The sequence below is a fragment of the Notamacropus eugenii genome, chromosome 3, assembly GCF_028372415.1.
Source record: "Notamacropus eugenii isolate mMacEug1 chromosome 3, mMacEug1.pri_v2, whole genome shotgun sequence".
NCBI lineage: Eukaryota > Metazoa > Chordata > Mammalia > Diprotodontia > Macropodidae > Notamacropus > Notamacropus eugenii.
In genome coordinates, this window is record NC_092874.1 from 454505142 (window position 1) to 454520595 (window position 15454).

Here is a 15454-nt window from a genome sequence, read left to right on the forward strand (position 1 = left end):
ATCACACCTATCAGATTGGCTAACATGACAAAGCAGGAAGTTGATAAATGTTGGAGAAGATGTGGGGGAGTTGGAACACTAATTCATTGTTGGTGGAGCTGTGAGCTGATCCAACCATTCTGGAGAGCAATTGGGAACTAGGCCCAAAGGGCTACAAAAATGTGCATACCCTTTGACCCAGCAATACCACTTCTAGGGCTGTATCCTAAAGAGATCATAAAAACGGGAAAGGGTCCCACACGTACAAAAATATTTATAGCAGCACTCTTTGTGGTGGCCAAAAACTGGAAATCAAGGGGATGCCCATCAATTGGGGAATGGCTGAACAAGTTGTGGTATATGACTGTGATGGAACACTGTTGTGCTATAAGAAATGATGAACAGGAGGATTTCGGAGAGGCCTGGAAAGACTTATATGAACTGATGCTGAGTGAAAGGAGCAGAACCAGGAGAACTTTGTACACAGCAACAACCACAGTGTGCGTGGAATTTTTCTGGTGGACTTAGCCCTTCACAGCAAAGCAAGGACCTAAAAAATCGCCAGTGGACTTTTGAGGCAAAATGCCTTCCACATCCAGAGAATATGGAATTGGATCACAGAATGAAGCAGAACATTTTCTTTTGTGTTATGTTTTGTTTTATGGTTCCTCCCATTTATTTTAATTCTATTTAACATGACTAAGGTGAAAAAGAATTTATTCGGAATGTATGTGTAGAACCTGTATAAGATTACACGCTGTCTCAGGGAGGGTGGGGGAAAAATCTAAGATATATGGAAGTGATTGTAGAACACTGAAAACAAATAAAATAATCTTTTTAAAAAGAGACTTTCACATTTAAAATAAAAAAAAAAAAAGAAAACCTGTGTCCATAGAGTCACAAAAAAGCAATCAAGAAGGGATAGCAACAACATAACAGTTAAAATTACATTTTAATAATTCCTGGGTATATTTCACATCTCTATTCAGCACAGACCTAATGTGGGGAGAGAGAGAGAGAGAGACATAATTTTCCTTCCTTGGGAGCAACTAGGTGATGCAGTAGATAGAGTGCCAGATCTGGAGTTCGGAACACTTGAGTTCAAATCTACCCTCAGACACTTCCTAGCTGTGCAACCCTGGGCAAGTTGCTTAACCCTGTTTGCCTCAGTTTCCTTATCTGTAAAAAGAGTTGGAGAAGGAAATGGCAAACTGTTCCAGAATCTCTGCCAAGAAAACCCCAAATGCAGTCATGAAGAGTTAAGCATGACTAAAACAATTGAACTAAACTAAATCATTTCAGGTTAAATGAAACCTAAAATCCAATGAGCTTCTTAGAACAGCAAGAAAGTCAAAATAATATGCTATACAAGATTTGCTACTTACATAAGTGAGCAAAGCAAGAAAAAAAAGATCAAATCCTTTAGAGCCATCTGAGTGACATTTACTGTGGATCTGGGAAAATTCCAGAAGAGCTGTCATAAAGGGCTGGAGAATCAACATAAATGAGCTTTGAAATGTACCTCCTCAGGGCATGTAGGGGGCACAGTGAATAGAGCACCTGGAGTCAGGAGGACCTGAGTTCAAATTCAGCCTCAGACACGACCCTTACTAGTTGTATGATCTTGGGCAAGTCACTTAACCCCAACTGCCTTGCCTGCCCCCTCAAAAAAATCTATCATCTATCTATCTATCTATCTATCTATCTATCTATCTATCTATCTATCTATCTATCTATCTAATCTATCTATTCACACATACCTTCTCCACCACATAGGTTCTAAGGAAACACATTCCTTTGGTGAAGAGCACCGTGGCAGAGGGAAAAGTGATAAAGAGTTAGCTTTGTGAGAGGGGAGATCATTTTGGAATCTACACACACACACACACACACATGCTCACACTCACAATCACACACACACATTCACACCACATACACACTCACAGTCACACACACACTCACACACATTCACACACACACTCACACACATTCACACCACACACACTCACACACACACTCACATACACTCACACACACACACATTCACACACTCACGCACACACTCACACACACATTCACACACACATTCACACCGCTCACACACACACTCACACACACACACACCCCAACCCATCATGTTCTTTCTCAAACACAGGGCAGCAATTGCTCGTTTCTGCCACAAAGGGGACTTTTTCCCTAAAGTTGAGAAATGCTCTCCCTGGGTGTAAATTACCAACATTAAAAGCGGTCATGATTGCCATAGATGTTAAAGGTCATTCAATTCAATAAGTGTTTATTAAATCCCAAGACCAATAATAAAACCAGTCCTTGCCCTCAGAGACCTTACATTCTTTTGGAAGGGAACAGCAGACAGTAAGTGAAAGATATATTCAAGGTAAATACAAAGTAATTTCTTTTTTTTTTCTTTTTTTTATTTTTTAATGTTTAACAATCACTACCATACAATTGAGATTTTATCCCCCCCCACCTACCCCCCACTACCCCCGACTGCATGCAATTCTGTATAGATTCTACATATACTTTCCTATTGAGTATATTTTCACTATAGTCATGCTATGTAGTCAGACTAAAATAAATGAAAGAAATCGTATAACAAATCAGAACATGATACACAAACACATACACATATACAAACATGATCTGCTACATTTTGTGAGTGACTTCCATATTTCTTTCTCTGAGTGTGGGATACAAAGTAATTTCAAGAGACAAAGAGCGCTCACGAGGGGAATGAGGAGAGGGAGATCCGCTGAGCTGTGACCTGGGGCTCCTGGCCATTGGCAGAAGGATCTCCTCATTTATTGAGTGTGGATATCACTCCCAGTGGACATAATCTAATCTCTCTTTTTTACAGATGAGGAAACAGTTAAAGGGATTTGTCAAAGGATTGTCAGGATCACTTAGTCCAACTAGCACATTTTATAGATGAGGGGAAGGCTGTGTGGTGCAATGGAAATAGTACTGAACTTGGGGTCCCCAGAGCTGAGTTGGAATCATAGCTCTACCATGACTATCTATATGACCTTGGGGGACACAATGAGTTATATCCTGGACTTGGAATCAGGAAAACCTGAGTTCAAATACTGACTCAGACCCTTACTAGCGTATGACCTAGGACAAGTCACTTAATCACTTGGTGCCTCAGTTTTCTCATATGTTAAAATGAAGGAATTGAACTTTATGGCCTCCAAGGTCCCATCTACCTCTTCCACATCTAAGAACTAAAGTGAAGTGAATTTTCCACAGTCCAGGTAAAAGAATGGGGATTCGAACTTGGATTTTCTGCCACCAAAGTTCATTTTCTTTCCTCTTTCCACAGTGCCTTTCTTTCCTGGGCTACCTTTACCGTGTGTGTGCACATACTTGTGCATTATGTGTATGTGCATGTGTGTACATGTGATCTCACAAAACAAACTAAAAATCACAAGCTGGGTAAAAACAGACTGGACTTGGAAACTGAGGACCTTGTTTTGGGTCCCAGCTCCCACTCTGGCTAGTCCCAGGACAGAACCCTCCCTCTCCTTCCCCAAGTCATCCTCTTCTCTAAGCCTCAGTTTCCTCATCTATAAAACAAGGATAATAATAGGTGCACTATCATCCTTACAGGATCACGAGGTTCTACATGCCGTATGGGAAGGTGCCTCATTCCAAAATAATTCTAATTTCCACTAGGTTTTGCAACTAGAATTTTTTTTTGTTATAGATTGATTTTGCATGTTTGGCTTTGGGTAAAATGTAAGCTTTTTCCTATCTCTAAATCCGTACTGCCATTTGTTTCTAAAAGCCCATGATTTAAAGTGCCTTGTGCCAAACTAGCTTCAGAGGCCCCCAAGAGCTGACTGTTCAGTTTTCACTGTGAGCCTTCATGCCTTGAAAATCACAAATGCCACATATGACTGTCTTTTGAGGAAGTCAGGGGCAAGTCTATTTGTCCTGATTTTACAGAATTTATAAACTGTTGTCAAGGTAGCTCTTCTCCATTCCAGTCCATACTCATCACACAGTTGCAAAGTGTAGACCTTTGCAGGTAGCTCTGTGGTGTAGTGAATAGAGTGCTGGGCTTGGAATCAGGAAGACCTGAGTTCAAATCTGGCCTCTGCCACTTACTAATTGTGTGAACCTGGGCAAGTCAGTTAACCTTACTTACCTCAGTTTCCTCATCTGTAAAATGAGCTGGAGAATGAAATGGTAAACCACCCCAGTGTCTCTGCCAAGAAAAACTCCAGATGGGGTCACAGAGAGTCAGACATGACTGAAGGACTCATATGCAGAATATATCCTTGTTTCCTGAGACTTTCACCCAAATTTGTATTAGTGGTTCCAAGGCTGCATGAAATTATACCCTAGGATCTCCCTTTTGATTTGTTCAGTAGACTAGGATCAGTTCCATATTGACTAAGGACACACTTAAATAAAAATAACTGCAAACTGTGGAATTTCAGGAATTGTGAAAAAATCACTGGGACTTTGTATTCAAACATGAAAGAACCATACATTTGACTGTGGGGTCGGGCATTTACAGTAATAACAGCTGGTATTTATATATGGTGCTTTAAGATTTCCAAAGCATTTAAAATACATCTTCTTTTTTGAGTCTCATATCCCCTCAATGAAGTAGCTACTATAGGTATTATACCCATTTTACAAGTAACCCTCAATGAAGTAGCTACTATAGGTATTATACCCATTTTACATGTAACCCAAGTACCTCTGGGACAGGCAAAAATGCGTGATGAGGGCTGATGTTCCACGGAATCTCTTGGATTGCTTGTGAGAATGAGTACCATGCTTTAGATTTGAAGAGAGAGAAGCAGCACCCACAGAATATGGCAAGCTTCAGACTGACTCTAGGGGAGACTGAGACACTCCCAATGGGGGGCTTTGGATAAGGTTTCAGATCTGAGTCAAGTGAATTGGATTGAGTTCTCTCTCTTTTCTCCCTGTCTCAGTCTCTTCAAATTCCTAAAAGGAGAGTGGCTAGAAGGGTGTGATGTTAAGAGGAGAGAAAGGACAGTAAAGGTTCGAATCCTCCTCTGCCTGAAGCCAGCAGATACTTTGGTAATTTCTTTAATTCACTGACCATCCTCCACACAAGGAATGCTGTTCCTCCTCACCTCCACTTCCTGACTTTCCTGGTTTCTTCCAAATCCTAGCTAAAATGTTACTTTCTTAAAGAAACCCCTTCTGATCCCACTTAATGCTAGAGTCTTCTCTCTGCTAATTATCTCTCGTTTATCCTGTATGTATCTTATTTGTACATAAAATTACATGTCATCTCCCCCATTAGATTGTGACAGAGCAAGAACTACCTTTTGCCTTTTTTTCTTTTCCCAGAACTTAGCACTGTGCCTGGCACGTAGGAGCTATCTGTGGTAAACAGAGAACGAACAGGACAAAGATTTTAACCTTGGTCTAAAATAGTTATGGGTTTTTATTGTTGTTGAGGGCTCTGAACTATAATTATGAGAGAAGCTTCCGTTTTGACCTTCTTATCAATAACTAATAAAGTTTATCCCTCTGCTGTCTTTTTTCTACATTATTCAAAGGCTTCAGGAACTCTCTAAAAGTGAGAGAACAAATGGAGATCTGGACCAAAGGAAGATCATACTCAGGACCTGTCCATATTCCATAGATGGTGGGGGAGTAGGGGAACAAAAACGTGAATGCTCTCTTACTTATGGTTTTCCTTTATGCAACCATCCTTGCCAGATAGCACCACCTATTGCTTAAATGCAGATGAGGAAACTACAAGTAGTCACATAAATGAAAAACGTCAGAGGCAGAATTCAAACTCGTATTTCCTACTTCAAGTTCAGCATTCTATATTTCCTACTTCAAGTTCAGCATTCTACTTACTGTATCAAACTTCCAAGACTGATGTATTTTGATTAAAAAAAAACTGATGAAAAGAGAGAATATATACAATGATTATGAATTCTTTTTTTAAAAGATTATGCTTTCTGCCATATTCAAATGTATGAGAAGCAGAAGAAGCATGGCATGGTTACTAGAGGACTGGACAGGAGCAAGTTTTTATGAGGTGCCAACTACTATTAAAGTTCTAAGAATTTTATAAACATTTTTTCATTTACTTCTTACAATAACCCTGTGAAGTAGCTTAAATCCCACCTCAGACACTTATTAGCTGATCACTGAAATTCCCTGAGTCTCAGTTTCCTCATCTCTGAAATAGAATAATAAGGTATTTATCTCATAAAGTTGTTGTGAGACTTAAGCAAAATAACAGATAGTGCTCTGTAAGTCTGAAAGAATTATTTAAATGTAACTATGAAGTAGCTGAATTCTCAGTAACAATGAATGCAAAGAACAATTACCTTATATTCAGTTGAGGTAATCAAAACATACATTTTATGAAAAATGAGAATTCCAACTCTGATTTTTAGTAATAGGAAATACACAGAATGAAAAAAATATGCAAATGGAAGGTCTTATAGGAAAATCACTTAGCAAAGAGTGCCCCATGGCAAACAGATGGGTCTTTTTAAGGTGCTACCTAAGCACCTTGGGGATGAAGGAATGCCAAGGCTAACTTGGGAGAAGATTCATTGGTTTCACAGGCTCCTCCCTTTGGGAGCTCCAATTACTTGATGTTTGTTATTGTAAAGACACCAAATGACCCTTGATAATCCCCCTATTGCATTACAGTGGGCTGCATTTGGAAACAGTCTCCAGATAAATATTTTTCCATTTTTGTCTCCTCCCTCATACACACAAGTATGTTTAAAGGGATTCTAGACTAATGTTACATGAAAACATTTGCTGAGCAACATGAAGGGGCATTTGGCCCCAAAGAATAATGAAAAATGATTAAAAACCATGTTTATCAAGGATAAAGTATGGAAGCCAATGGAGCAAAATGTATTGGGAGACACTTAGAGGCAGCATATGTTCCATTAATTATTCTAAAAATGGAACCCACTCAACATGTCAGAAGCTCAAAGAATGGTTTTCAACCACAAGGTCATGGAACCCAGGAGGCAAACTTGAAAAGAAGGAGCTCCAGCCCCAAAGCTCCATAGCCATTCTGTTTTTCTAAAAAAACGAGTTAAGGGACCAGACTCTTGGAATGTAAACTCCTCCAAGGTTCAAGGGTTTGGGTTTATTTTTTGTCTTTGTATCCCAAGGTCTACTAAAGTGGTGCCTTGAAGAGAATAAGAATTTTCATAAATATTAATTGAGGCAAATAGTGAGGGACAAAGGGGTAGGATACTGAAAATTAAAATATCTGAGTTCCTACTTTGCCACTTATTCTTAGAGTTAGCTACCTTCACTAAATCATTTTGGGTGACCTGACCTCTGTTTCTTTACTTGTAAAATGAGGAGGCTACAATGCTGATTAGCTGAAAAAACCATCATGATCCTAGACAAGAGAGAATTTTTCCTCAGGAAACATACTTTACTCCTCTCACACAAGAGGTGAGGGACCATCTGGGCATAATAGTGTATACACTGTCACACTTGGCACAGTGATTTTGCTTAAATGGTTTTTTGATTGTTTGTTACTGGTGAAGGATTAATTGAGGTGGAAGAAGGAGATATTTCTAGAAATAACTGAAATGAAAATAAAAGTCATCACTAAAACATGTACAATGATGCCAAGGAACATGCTCTGATTTGCCCATTCTGGTGAGTTGTACAGAGTATGCTCAGATTTTCTCTGCCTACTTCAATTCTAATCTAGTCTTCAGCAAGGAAGGAGGGAGTGGGATGGGGGCAAAGATGTGGGAATCCTGCTTCTAGAAATGCATAGATATTGCACTGTGTGATGAAGTTACCTAATTGTCTACAGAGTCAGACGTCAGCAGATACACAAAAGGGGTGACCCATTCCTCCACTTTTCTCTCTTCCTTAATGAGCCAAGGAAGATGAGAAGGGGGAGGCTGCTTCACCTAGTTAGAGATAGCAATGCATGACTGGGTACAGGACACAGATGGGCCAGTGTAGTCCCTGTAACAACTGCTGCGTGATACAGATTATATATATATACATATAAAATCTCTGTGTGTGTATTATATATGTATAATATATGTATTATATATACATACATATACATACATGTATATACACATTTACACACACATACACACGCACGCATATATATATGCCTTTTTTTTTTTTCCAAAGCTAAGATCTTATCTAGCTGTAACACTGAATGGCTCCTAAAAGCAGTTCACCTGCACTGATAAAAGGGCTCAGGTCACATCTGATATGCTTAGAAACTGAACATTTTACCTTAAAGTTGAAAGCTTTTGTTTGTTTTATCTGAAATGCTTATGAACTAGTCTCTGTTGTCTGGCTGTGCCAAAAGGGTGGAAAAAAATGAGCCAGCACAAATGAGTTCACTTGTGAAGGATGCTAGGATCTGCTCATTCTTCAGTGGCAGCCTTATCCAAATGGCTGATTTACTGGGTTCCCTATAGCCTCTTGATGCAGCAGGCGGCCCACAGTGCCTTGCTGTTATTGTACCTTGTACCTATGCTGTTATTTTCAGTTCAGCCTTCTCAAAAGAAGCCAGGCAACCTCCGATGCCCTTGCTGTGTAAGGGGACACCAGTCTGCACATAATCCCAAAGCGATAAGAACTCCGTCCTGATGGGGGGAAGGGGGCAGAGAAGGGGAATTGGCATAGTCCTTTGTGCCAGCTAGTTTGCCCCAGGAGAAACTGTGTTGCTAAACCAGAAAGTCAAATTAATGGGCCAGGACAAATGAATTTGCAATGGCACTGTTTGTTTTGACTGTCTTGGTTAATTATTCATGCTCTACAGAGCACCCTATGCCCTGTGTGGCTGGCTACAAGCCCTCGCATTCCCTTTCCCTGTATGAGCCTCAGCCCCATCTACACAAGATTAGAATTTTAATTTAAATAGTGGATTAGAAATAGAAAATTCCCAGTGCCTGGACTTTCTCAGAAAGGATCTAGGTTTTCTACTGTGTTCAAAGGTATGGAAAGTAGTCACTCTGAGTTTCTGTGAATGTCATGAGTAACTGTACTTTACAGCCAGTTACATACGCTAAGAGGTTTCTTAGTTTTTTATGAACTATGGGAAAGTCAGCCCTCTGTGGTTTTGAATAATAGGTCAAGGAAGGCAGGCAAGATGGCACTAATAGCAGATAAATGTGGTGACATTTAGAAACCATTCTGTTCCCCCCAGTGGAGGCAGCAGAAGCTCAAGGGAGAGTTTTCAAGTAATTATGTGGGTAGGGTACCTGGACAAAAGGAAGATGGGTAAGCAGGGGTGGCAGCTCTCCCAGACTTTCTTGTAAACTGATGCCCACAGGCCTTCAGGAGGAGAATTGGATGAGTCGTCTGAGCTCCCCCCCAAAAAGGAATGGGGGACGGCTTACATTAGCTGAGCCACCTGGCTAGATTCCAGATAAGTCACTGGTATAAAATATTCACCAGTTGGAACCCAAAGAGGTAAAAATTTTCCATTTGGAACTTGATTTTAGATGTCTCTGCAGGGAGGGGAAACATACAAAGACGAGCATCATAAATTGTTTAAAATGTTAGGATTAGCCATTTTATTTCACTAAATATGATCCAACTCCATAGTTTAACTCAACATAAAAAGGCAAATATGAGGAGTTCAGGGAAACATGGAAACATGGATATCCTGAAACAGAAAAATTCCATTTTGTTCATTTTATTAAAAAGGGGACTGGCTCGGGAGTCAAGAGGACCTGGATTTGGAGCCCACCTTTGATGTTTGCTTCCCTGGGTGAGGTCGGACAAATCACTTTCCTTCCCTGTGTCTCAGTTTTGGCATAAAATGAAGGGGTGAGATTGGATGACCTGTGGAGGTCCTTTCCTAACTTATCTTAAACATCTACTGCGTTCCAGATATTTGAGACAGAAATGCAAACAAGGCCTGCCTGCCTTCAGAGAGCTTATGGTCTACTGGAAACAACGCGCCCACAGAAGTGAATATAAAAAATATGTATAAAGTAAAAGCCTAGTAATGACAAGAGGGCAGGAAGCACTAACAATTGGGGGATGGGGAGAGGTCCATGGAACCAGGAGAATGTAAACTGAGAACAACCCTTGAAAGAAGGCCCACTCTGAGTAGTTGTCAGGATCAAAACAGGTCTTAGAAAATACATAATGAAACAACAAATCTCCCTCCTTTTGGCAGTAGCACAGATACAAAATGTCGCAGTCATATCAGACATAGTCATTGTCTACTTATCATTTCCTTAACTATTTTTCTTTGTTATAAGAGAGGGTCTGCTGATGGTGGGTGTAGGGGTGGGCAGGTTTGTTGTATCCAGGAATGACTATGATGTAAAAAAAAGAGGCATCAATAAAATTTACTTCAAAAATTTTATATCAAACACCTGTAATATGCAAGGCATTGTGTTGGCTTTAGGACCAGAAATAAAAAAGAAAAAGCCCCTGTCCTCAAAAAGCTTATATTCTAACTACTGCTACTACTACTACTACTACTACTACTACTACTACTACTACTGCTACTACTGCTACTACTGCTACTACCACCACCACCACCACCACTACTACTAGCTAACATTTAGATGATTTCATTTACCAATTGTTAGGTGCTAGGCAGTCTCTGTCTTCAAAAACTTACATTCTATCTGTTACTACTACTGCTGCTGCTGCTACTACTACCACTGCTACTCCTATTACTACTAGTTAACATTTAAATGATCTCATTTCATCCTAGAAGGGTACAACTTGTACTCATATTAGTATAATCAGTACTGTTAGAGCCACCTTCCAGAACTGATTGTTAAATTTTGAATGTGAGTATTTGCACCTTGAAATTGGCAAACACTACCAATTAGGGCTTAATTTGTTGTTTTGTTGATTGCCTAGACTTTAGAAAGTGATGGAGAAAAATGTTATTAATGCAAATTAAACTTAAAGTATATCTTGCCTACATCTCACCACCCCACCCTGAGAGCTGGTTGTTAAACATTTACCAGCATGTCACTGAATAACATAGGGAAGGGTGTGGAGGCAAAGGTCTCAAGGGGAACTCTAGACAAACCGCTCAAAAAATATTTCATAAGTGTACAATTAAATTAGGAAGGCACCTTAAAGGCAATCTCATCTAACTCATTTTACAAATGGAAAAAACCTAGAGCCTTGGAGATTGTGACTTGTGCACGGTCTAACAGATTAGAAGTAGCAGAGCCAAGATTCAGAGTAACTCCTTATACTTGATATGAACCCTTTCCACTGGACCAGTCACCCAGTCACCTTTAGAGTGCATTCACTTTATATTCACTCAATCTTCTCACCTTGGTGATACATATCATGATTTGGAAGCTCATAGGAGCATAATGGCCCTGAGCCAAGTTGAGTCAATGCTCTCCTATGTCATAATGCTCATTTGATGTGTCAATGGGCAGGAAGTGGAAAAGAATCATGGAGACTGCTGCAGACAAAGAATTTTCTGTGCTGGAATGCAGAAGGGAGGATGGTGATAAAATGACCCAACTGTACGTTTAGCATGTTTTAAAGCACTTGAATGTTGACACTGTGGCAGTGAGAATCTACAGCTTTCAAGATGACTCCCGTAAGTCTAAGAAAGAAAGCCTTTAATCATGGCTCTAGTGTTTTAAAGACTTGTTTGCAAAGAAGGGGAGGAATCCACAAAGTGGATTAGGTTTTAACAAGCCTCAGCTTAGCTGGTGGAAGATCTTAAGATTTTCCAGATTGAAGACCAGGATCCTTCCCATCCTTGACTTTTCTTTATCCCATTAGAACAGCCATGTCACCTAATCATAGAGGTGGTACTGCTTTTCAAATGGTGGGTTCTACCTGGGATTTCCCTAAATAACTAACCATGTGTCCTTAGGTGAACGTGTAGCAATGCTTTTACATCATACTTTTCGTTTTACAGATTCATCTCTTGAAGTAAATTGTTCCCCTCCCAGAAAGATGCTCCCAAGATTTAATTATGTTGCAATCAGAGCAAGTGAGGGGACTGGACCAAGGCACTGATGCATGTCAATGGGGAAGAGACTCCTGGGAATTGGGAGCTAGTTGATGGTTGATGTTCAAACTCACTACCAAAGAGAAAGGACTTTGGAGCTGTTACAGCTTCTCTCACTCTGACAGAGTGACTCAGAGGTTTTGAGTTTTCCCAGGAATTCTTCATTTAGCAGGATGGGGAAGCTTCTAGAGTCATTATAGCCCCACACACATCTTCACAGAGATATCCTTGGTCCTGTTCTCTCACCTTTTGAATTATCTATAGTTTTTTTATTTTTGGCTTCATTTTCCTTTTCTATTAATATGAACCATTGCTGGGTTCCAGGCAGGTGGTGAGGCCTTACTCTTCCTCTCCACTAAGAGGACTCTCTCATTGGACCCACAAATGTGTTTAGAGTAGAGTCAGTCTTCTGAGAGTTTGGCCATCTAGAGGAGAATTAGACATCTCTCCAACTCTTTGACTCAGTAACTCCCAACTCTGCACTCTTGGGAAAATTACTCGAAGTTTAGATGTTAGCTAACATCTACAGTGTCCCAAAAGGGAGCAGGTAAAAGGTTATCAATGTACAACATTAATCAAGTTGAGACAGGTTTGTTTGTTTTTTTATTTCCTACACACAAACGAAATGTTCAACAGACTCACAGGTAGGCACTGACAAAAAGACTTGAACAAACTAAATAAACACCTGTACAATTTATTCTCTGCAGGGATGTTGATACTTAAAACCTTCTAAACATGAAGCAATTTGTAGGACTGCTGATTAGACATTTTACATTTCTTTGTATCCATCAAAATCTGTGGCTTTTGACAAGCTAGATCAGGGATTGGACTCACCCTTTAGTGAATGGGCATTGTCTCCAAGAGCATGGGGGTAGTTGTTGATGACTCCATCTTTACAAACAAGCAGTGACTCTGGCATCAGAAACTCTGAACCTGGTGAACTCACAAGGTATCCTTCAAGCCTGATCTTGCCCATTTTGGAATTGAGACTAAGATTAGGAAAGAACAAAGATAAGAGAAGTAGCTCAAAATCCAGGATCAGATTTTCTTAAGTAGGACATGGGCTTTAGCTGCCGTGTGCTCATGGTCACATGGCAGCAAGGGTAGGAAATAAAGGTAGCTGCCCTTTCCCTGAACCTTGACTGGAGGGTCATTCGCTGTACATAGAATCTAGGAATAAGGAAAGATGCTTTTTTTTTTTTTAAAGATCCATAGAGTCAGCTGTTCTTCCTACTCAGAGGCCAATAAAAGGATTGCTTTGTCATCTGAAAAGGCCAAACCTCAGAGCTGAGGTACCCTATGTGGACAAATGGAAGCAAAAAGGAGAGGGTTTGGTGTCCCCAAATGCCCCACATGCTTCTCTAGTACACATCAAATTGCCAGACTGCCAGATTTGAAATACCTTCTTGAACCAACCCTTGGTTATGCTTTTAAAAACCTATGCTAGTAGACAATGTGTACCACAGAACCTCAGAATTGGAAGACACCTCAGCTAGTTCAATCTGTATGTGAAAGAGGTACCCTCTATAATGCACCTGACAAAGTAATCATCCAACATTTGAGTGAAGACTTCCAGGGAGAGAGAACCTACCACATCCCTAAGGCAACCCAGGCTCTACCTTCCTCTCCTCCCTACCCACCCTGCTGCATCCCAGTTGTAGCTTCCTTCTTGGTTTTATCTTCACTCATTAGGAGGTGAGCCCCTTCATGGCAAGTCTGTTTTTCTTTTTGCTTATATTTGTATGCCTAGTGCTTAGCACAGTGCCTGGAATATAGTAAGCATTTAATAAATGCCTCTTAACTTGACTTACATAAAGCCTAAATTTTCCTCTATACAACTACCACCATTGCACTGAGTTCTCTAGGGCCAAGTAGGACAAATCTAATCCCTCTTCCATCTAATACCTCTTCAGATGTTCAAAGTAAGTTATCAGGTCACCTATGAGCCAAACCTTCTCTATGGCATCATCAGCTGGAGGCCCTTTGCCATCTCAATGGTTCCTCTCAATACTACCCAGATGAACAGTGGCCTTCTTCAAGTTCTACTGTTGTCATTTTCCATCAGTATTTCCATATTTCAATATAGTATCATAATATTCTATTATATAATATACTATAATTTTTCATTATTAAACCACTTTCTGTTTGTAGTACATATATTTCTAGATTTTTGTTCAATTATAGATAAGACAGCTAAGAAGGTTTTATACAGGATGGTGCTTTTTTTCTCTCCTTTTACATAAAACCTTTATTTATGATTATATTCACTCTGTCAAATGGATTGATTAATTTGTGAATCACTACAGATTACTATATTATCTCTGAAAAGTTTTCCACAGTCTAGTTTCACCAACAATGTAATAGAGTACCAATTTCCTTAAAGCCTGATCAACATGGAATTGCATTATTTTCCCCTATTTTTGCCCTCTAGAATTTAGTGCATGTGAGGTGGCATCTTAAGGTTGTCTTGACTTGCATTTCTCTATTATGAAATTTAAGAATCTTTTAATGTAGCTATTATTTATATCCCTTACCTATTACTCCATTAGGGAATGTGTATTATTTTAAAAGATATTTATCAGTTCATTTGGTCTGCAAATATTTTTCCCAATCTATTTACTTTTAATTCTAGAGATATTGGTTTCTGTTACACAAGATCTTTTCATCTTTGTATAATCAAACACATGGATTTTGTCTTCAACCATTTTGTGTTTTATTACAACTAATGTGAATTATGGATTCAAATCAAATTTTTATCATACAGTCATCCAATTTCTCCAAGTTTTCATTAAGTAGTAATTATATTTCCAGTGTTTTTACAGCCCTGTTTTTGAAACACAAACCTCTTGTGTACATTAAGTTTGATTTCTAAATTTCCTGTTCTACTTCCTTGAGCTAGTTTCATCTTTTTTTCCCAGTACAAGATTTTGAAATTTTATATAAATCTTAAAATTTATTTTGATAAATAAATTCATGTGCATTTATTTTACACACATTCATGTTATACATACATATATTTTATATTTTTGTTTATATTCTAGAACAATAAAAGTTCCCAACATGAGATTTTTCATAAATTTTTATATATTTTTTTAATTTATAGGACATTTTGAAATCTTGTATGGGAGCTTCCCATTCTCCCTTTCTCTTTTTCCTGATCTTGTCTGTCTATTTCAGTTAGCACCTGAACTGAGTATGGGTACAACAAAACACAAGGTTCTAACAAGTGGTGGTAAGAAGGGAGCACATTCCAAGTACAGAAGATATCCTGTAAAAAAGGAAGATCACGTGCAAGTTTAGTCAATTTACCCAGTCCTAGCACATAAAGTACATGAAAGGGGATGATATGAAAAAGGTCTAGAAAGATAATTTAAAGTCAGAGTAAATCTTGGTTTGAATCCTTGGGTCTTTTCAAACTGTCCTGGGTCCCTTTAGCAAAATAGCAAAGCTGTGGTAAGGAGAGTCCTTTCAACC

At 39.2% G+C, this 15454-nt stretch overlaps 1 protein-coding gene across 2 annotated transcripts in view; it reads left to right on the forward strand.

The window, feature by feature from the left end:
* Positions 1 to 11427: 11427 nt before the first annotated feature.
* LMOD3 (leiomodin 3) overlaps positions 11428 to 15454 on the forward strand; it is a 41479-nt gene continuing 37452 nt past the window's right edge. Inside the window, exon 1 of one of the 2 annotated variants that reach the window (XM_072598708.1) lies at positions 11428 to 11560. Coding sequence is in view for 1 of the 2 variants with exons in the window: in XM_072598707.1 (XP_072454808.1) it covers positions 11552 to 11560 (9 nt within the window). In the remaining variant the exon portion in view is untranslated. The remainder of the gene's footprint in view (positions 11561 to 15454) is intronic. The other variant, XM_072598707.1, reaches the window with a different exon arrangement.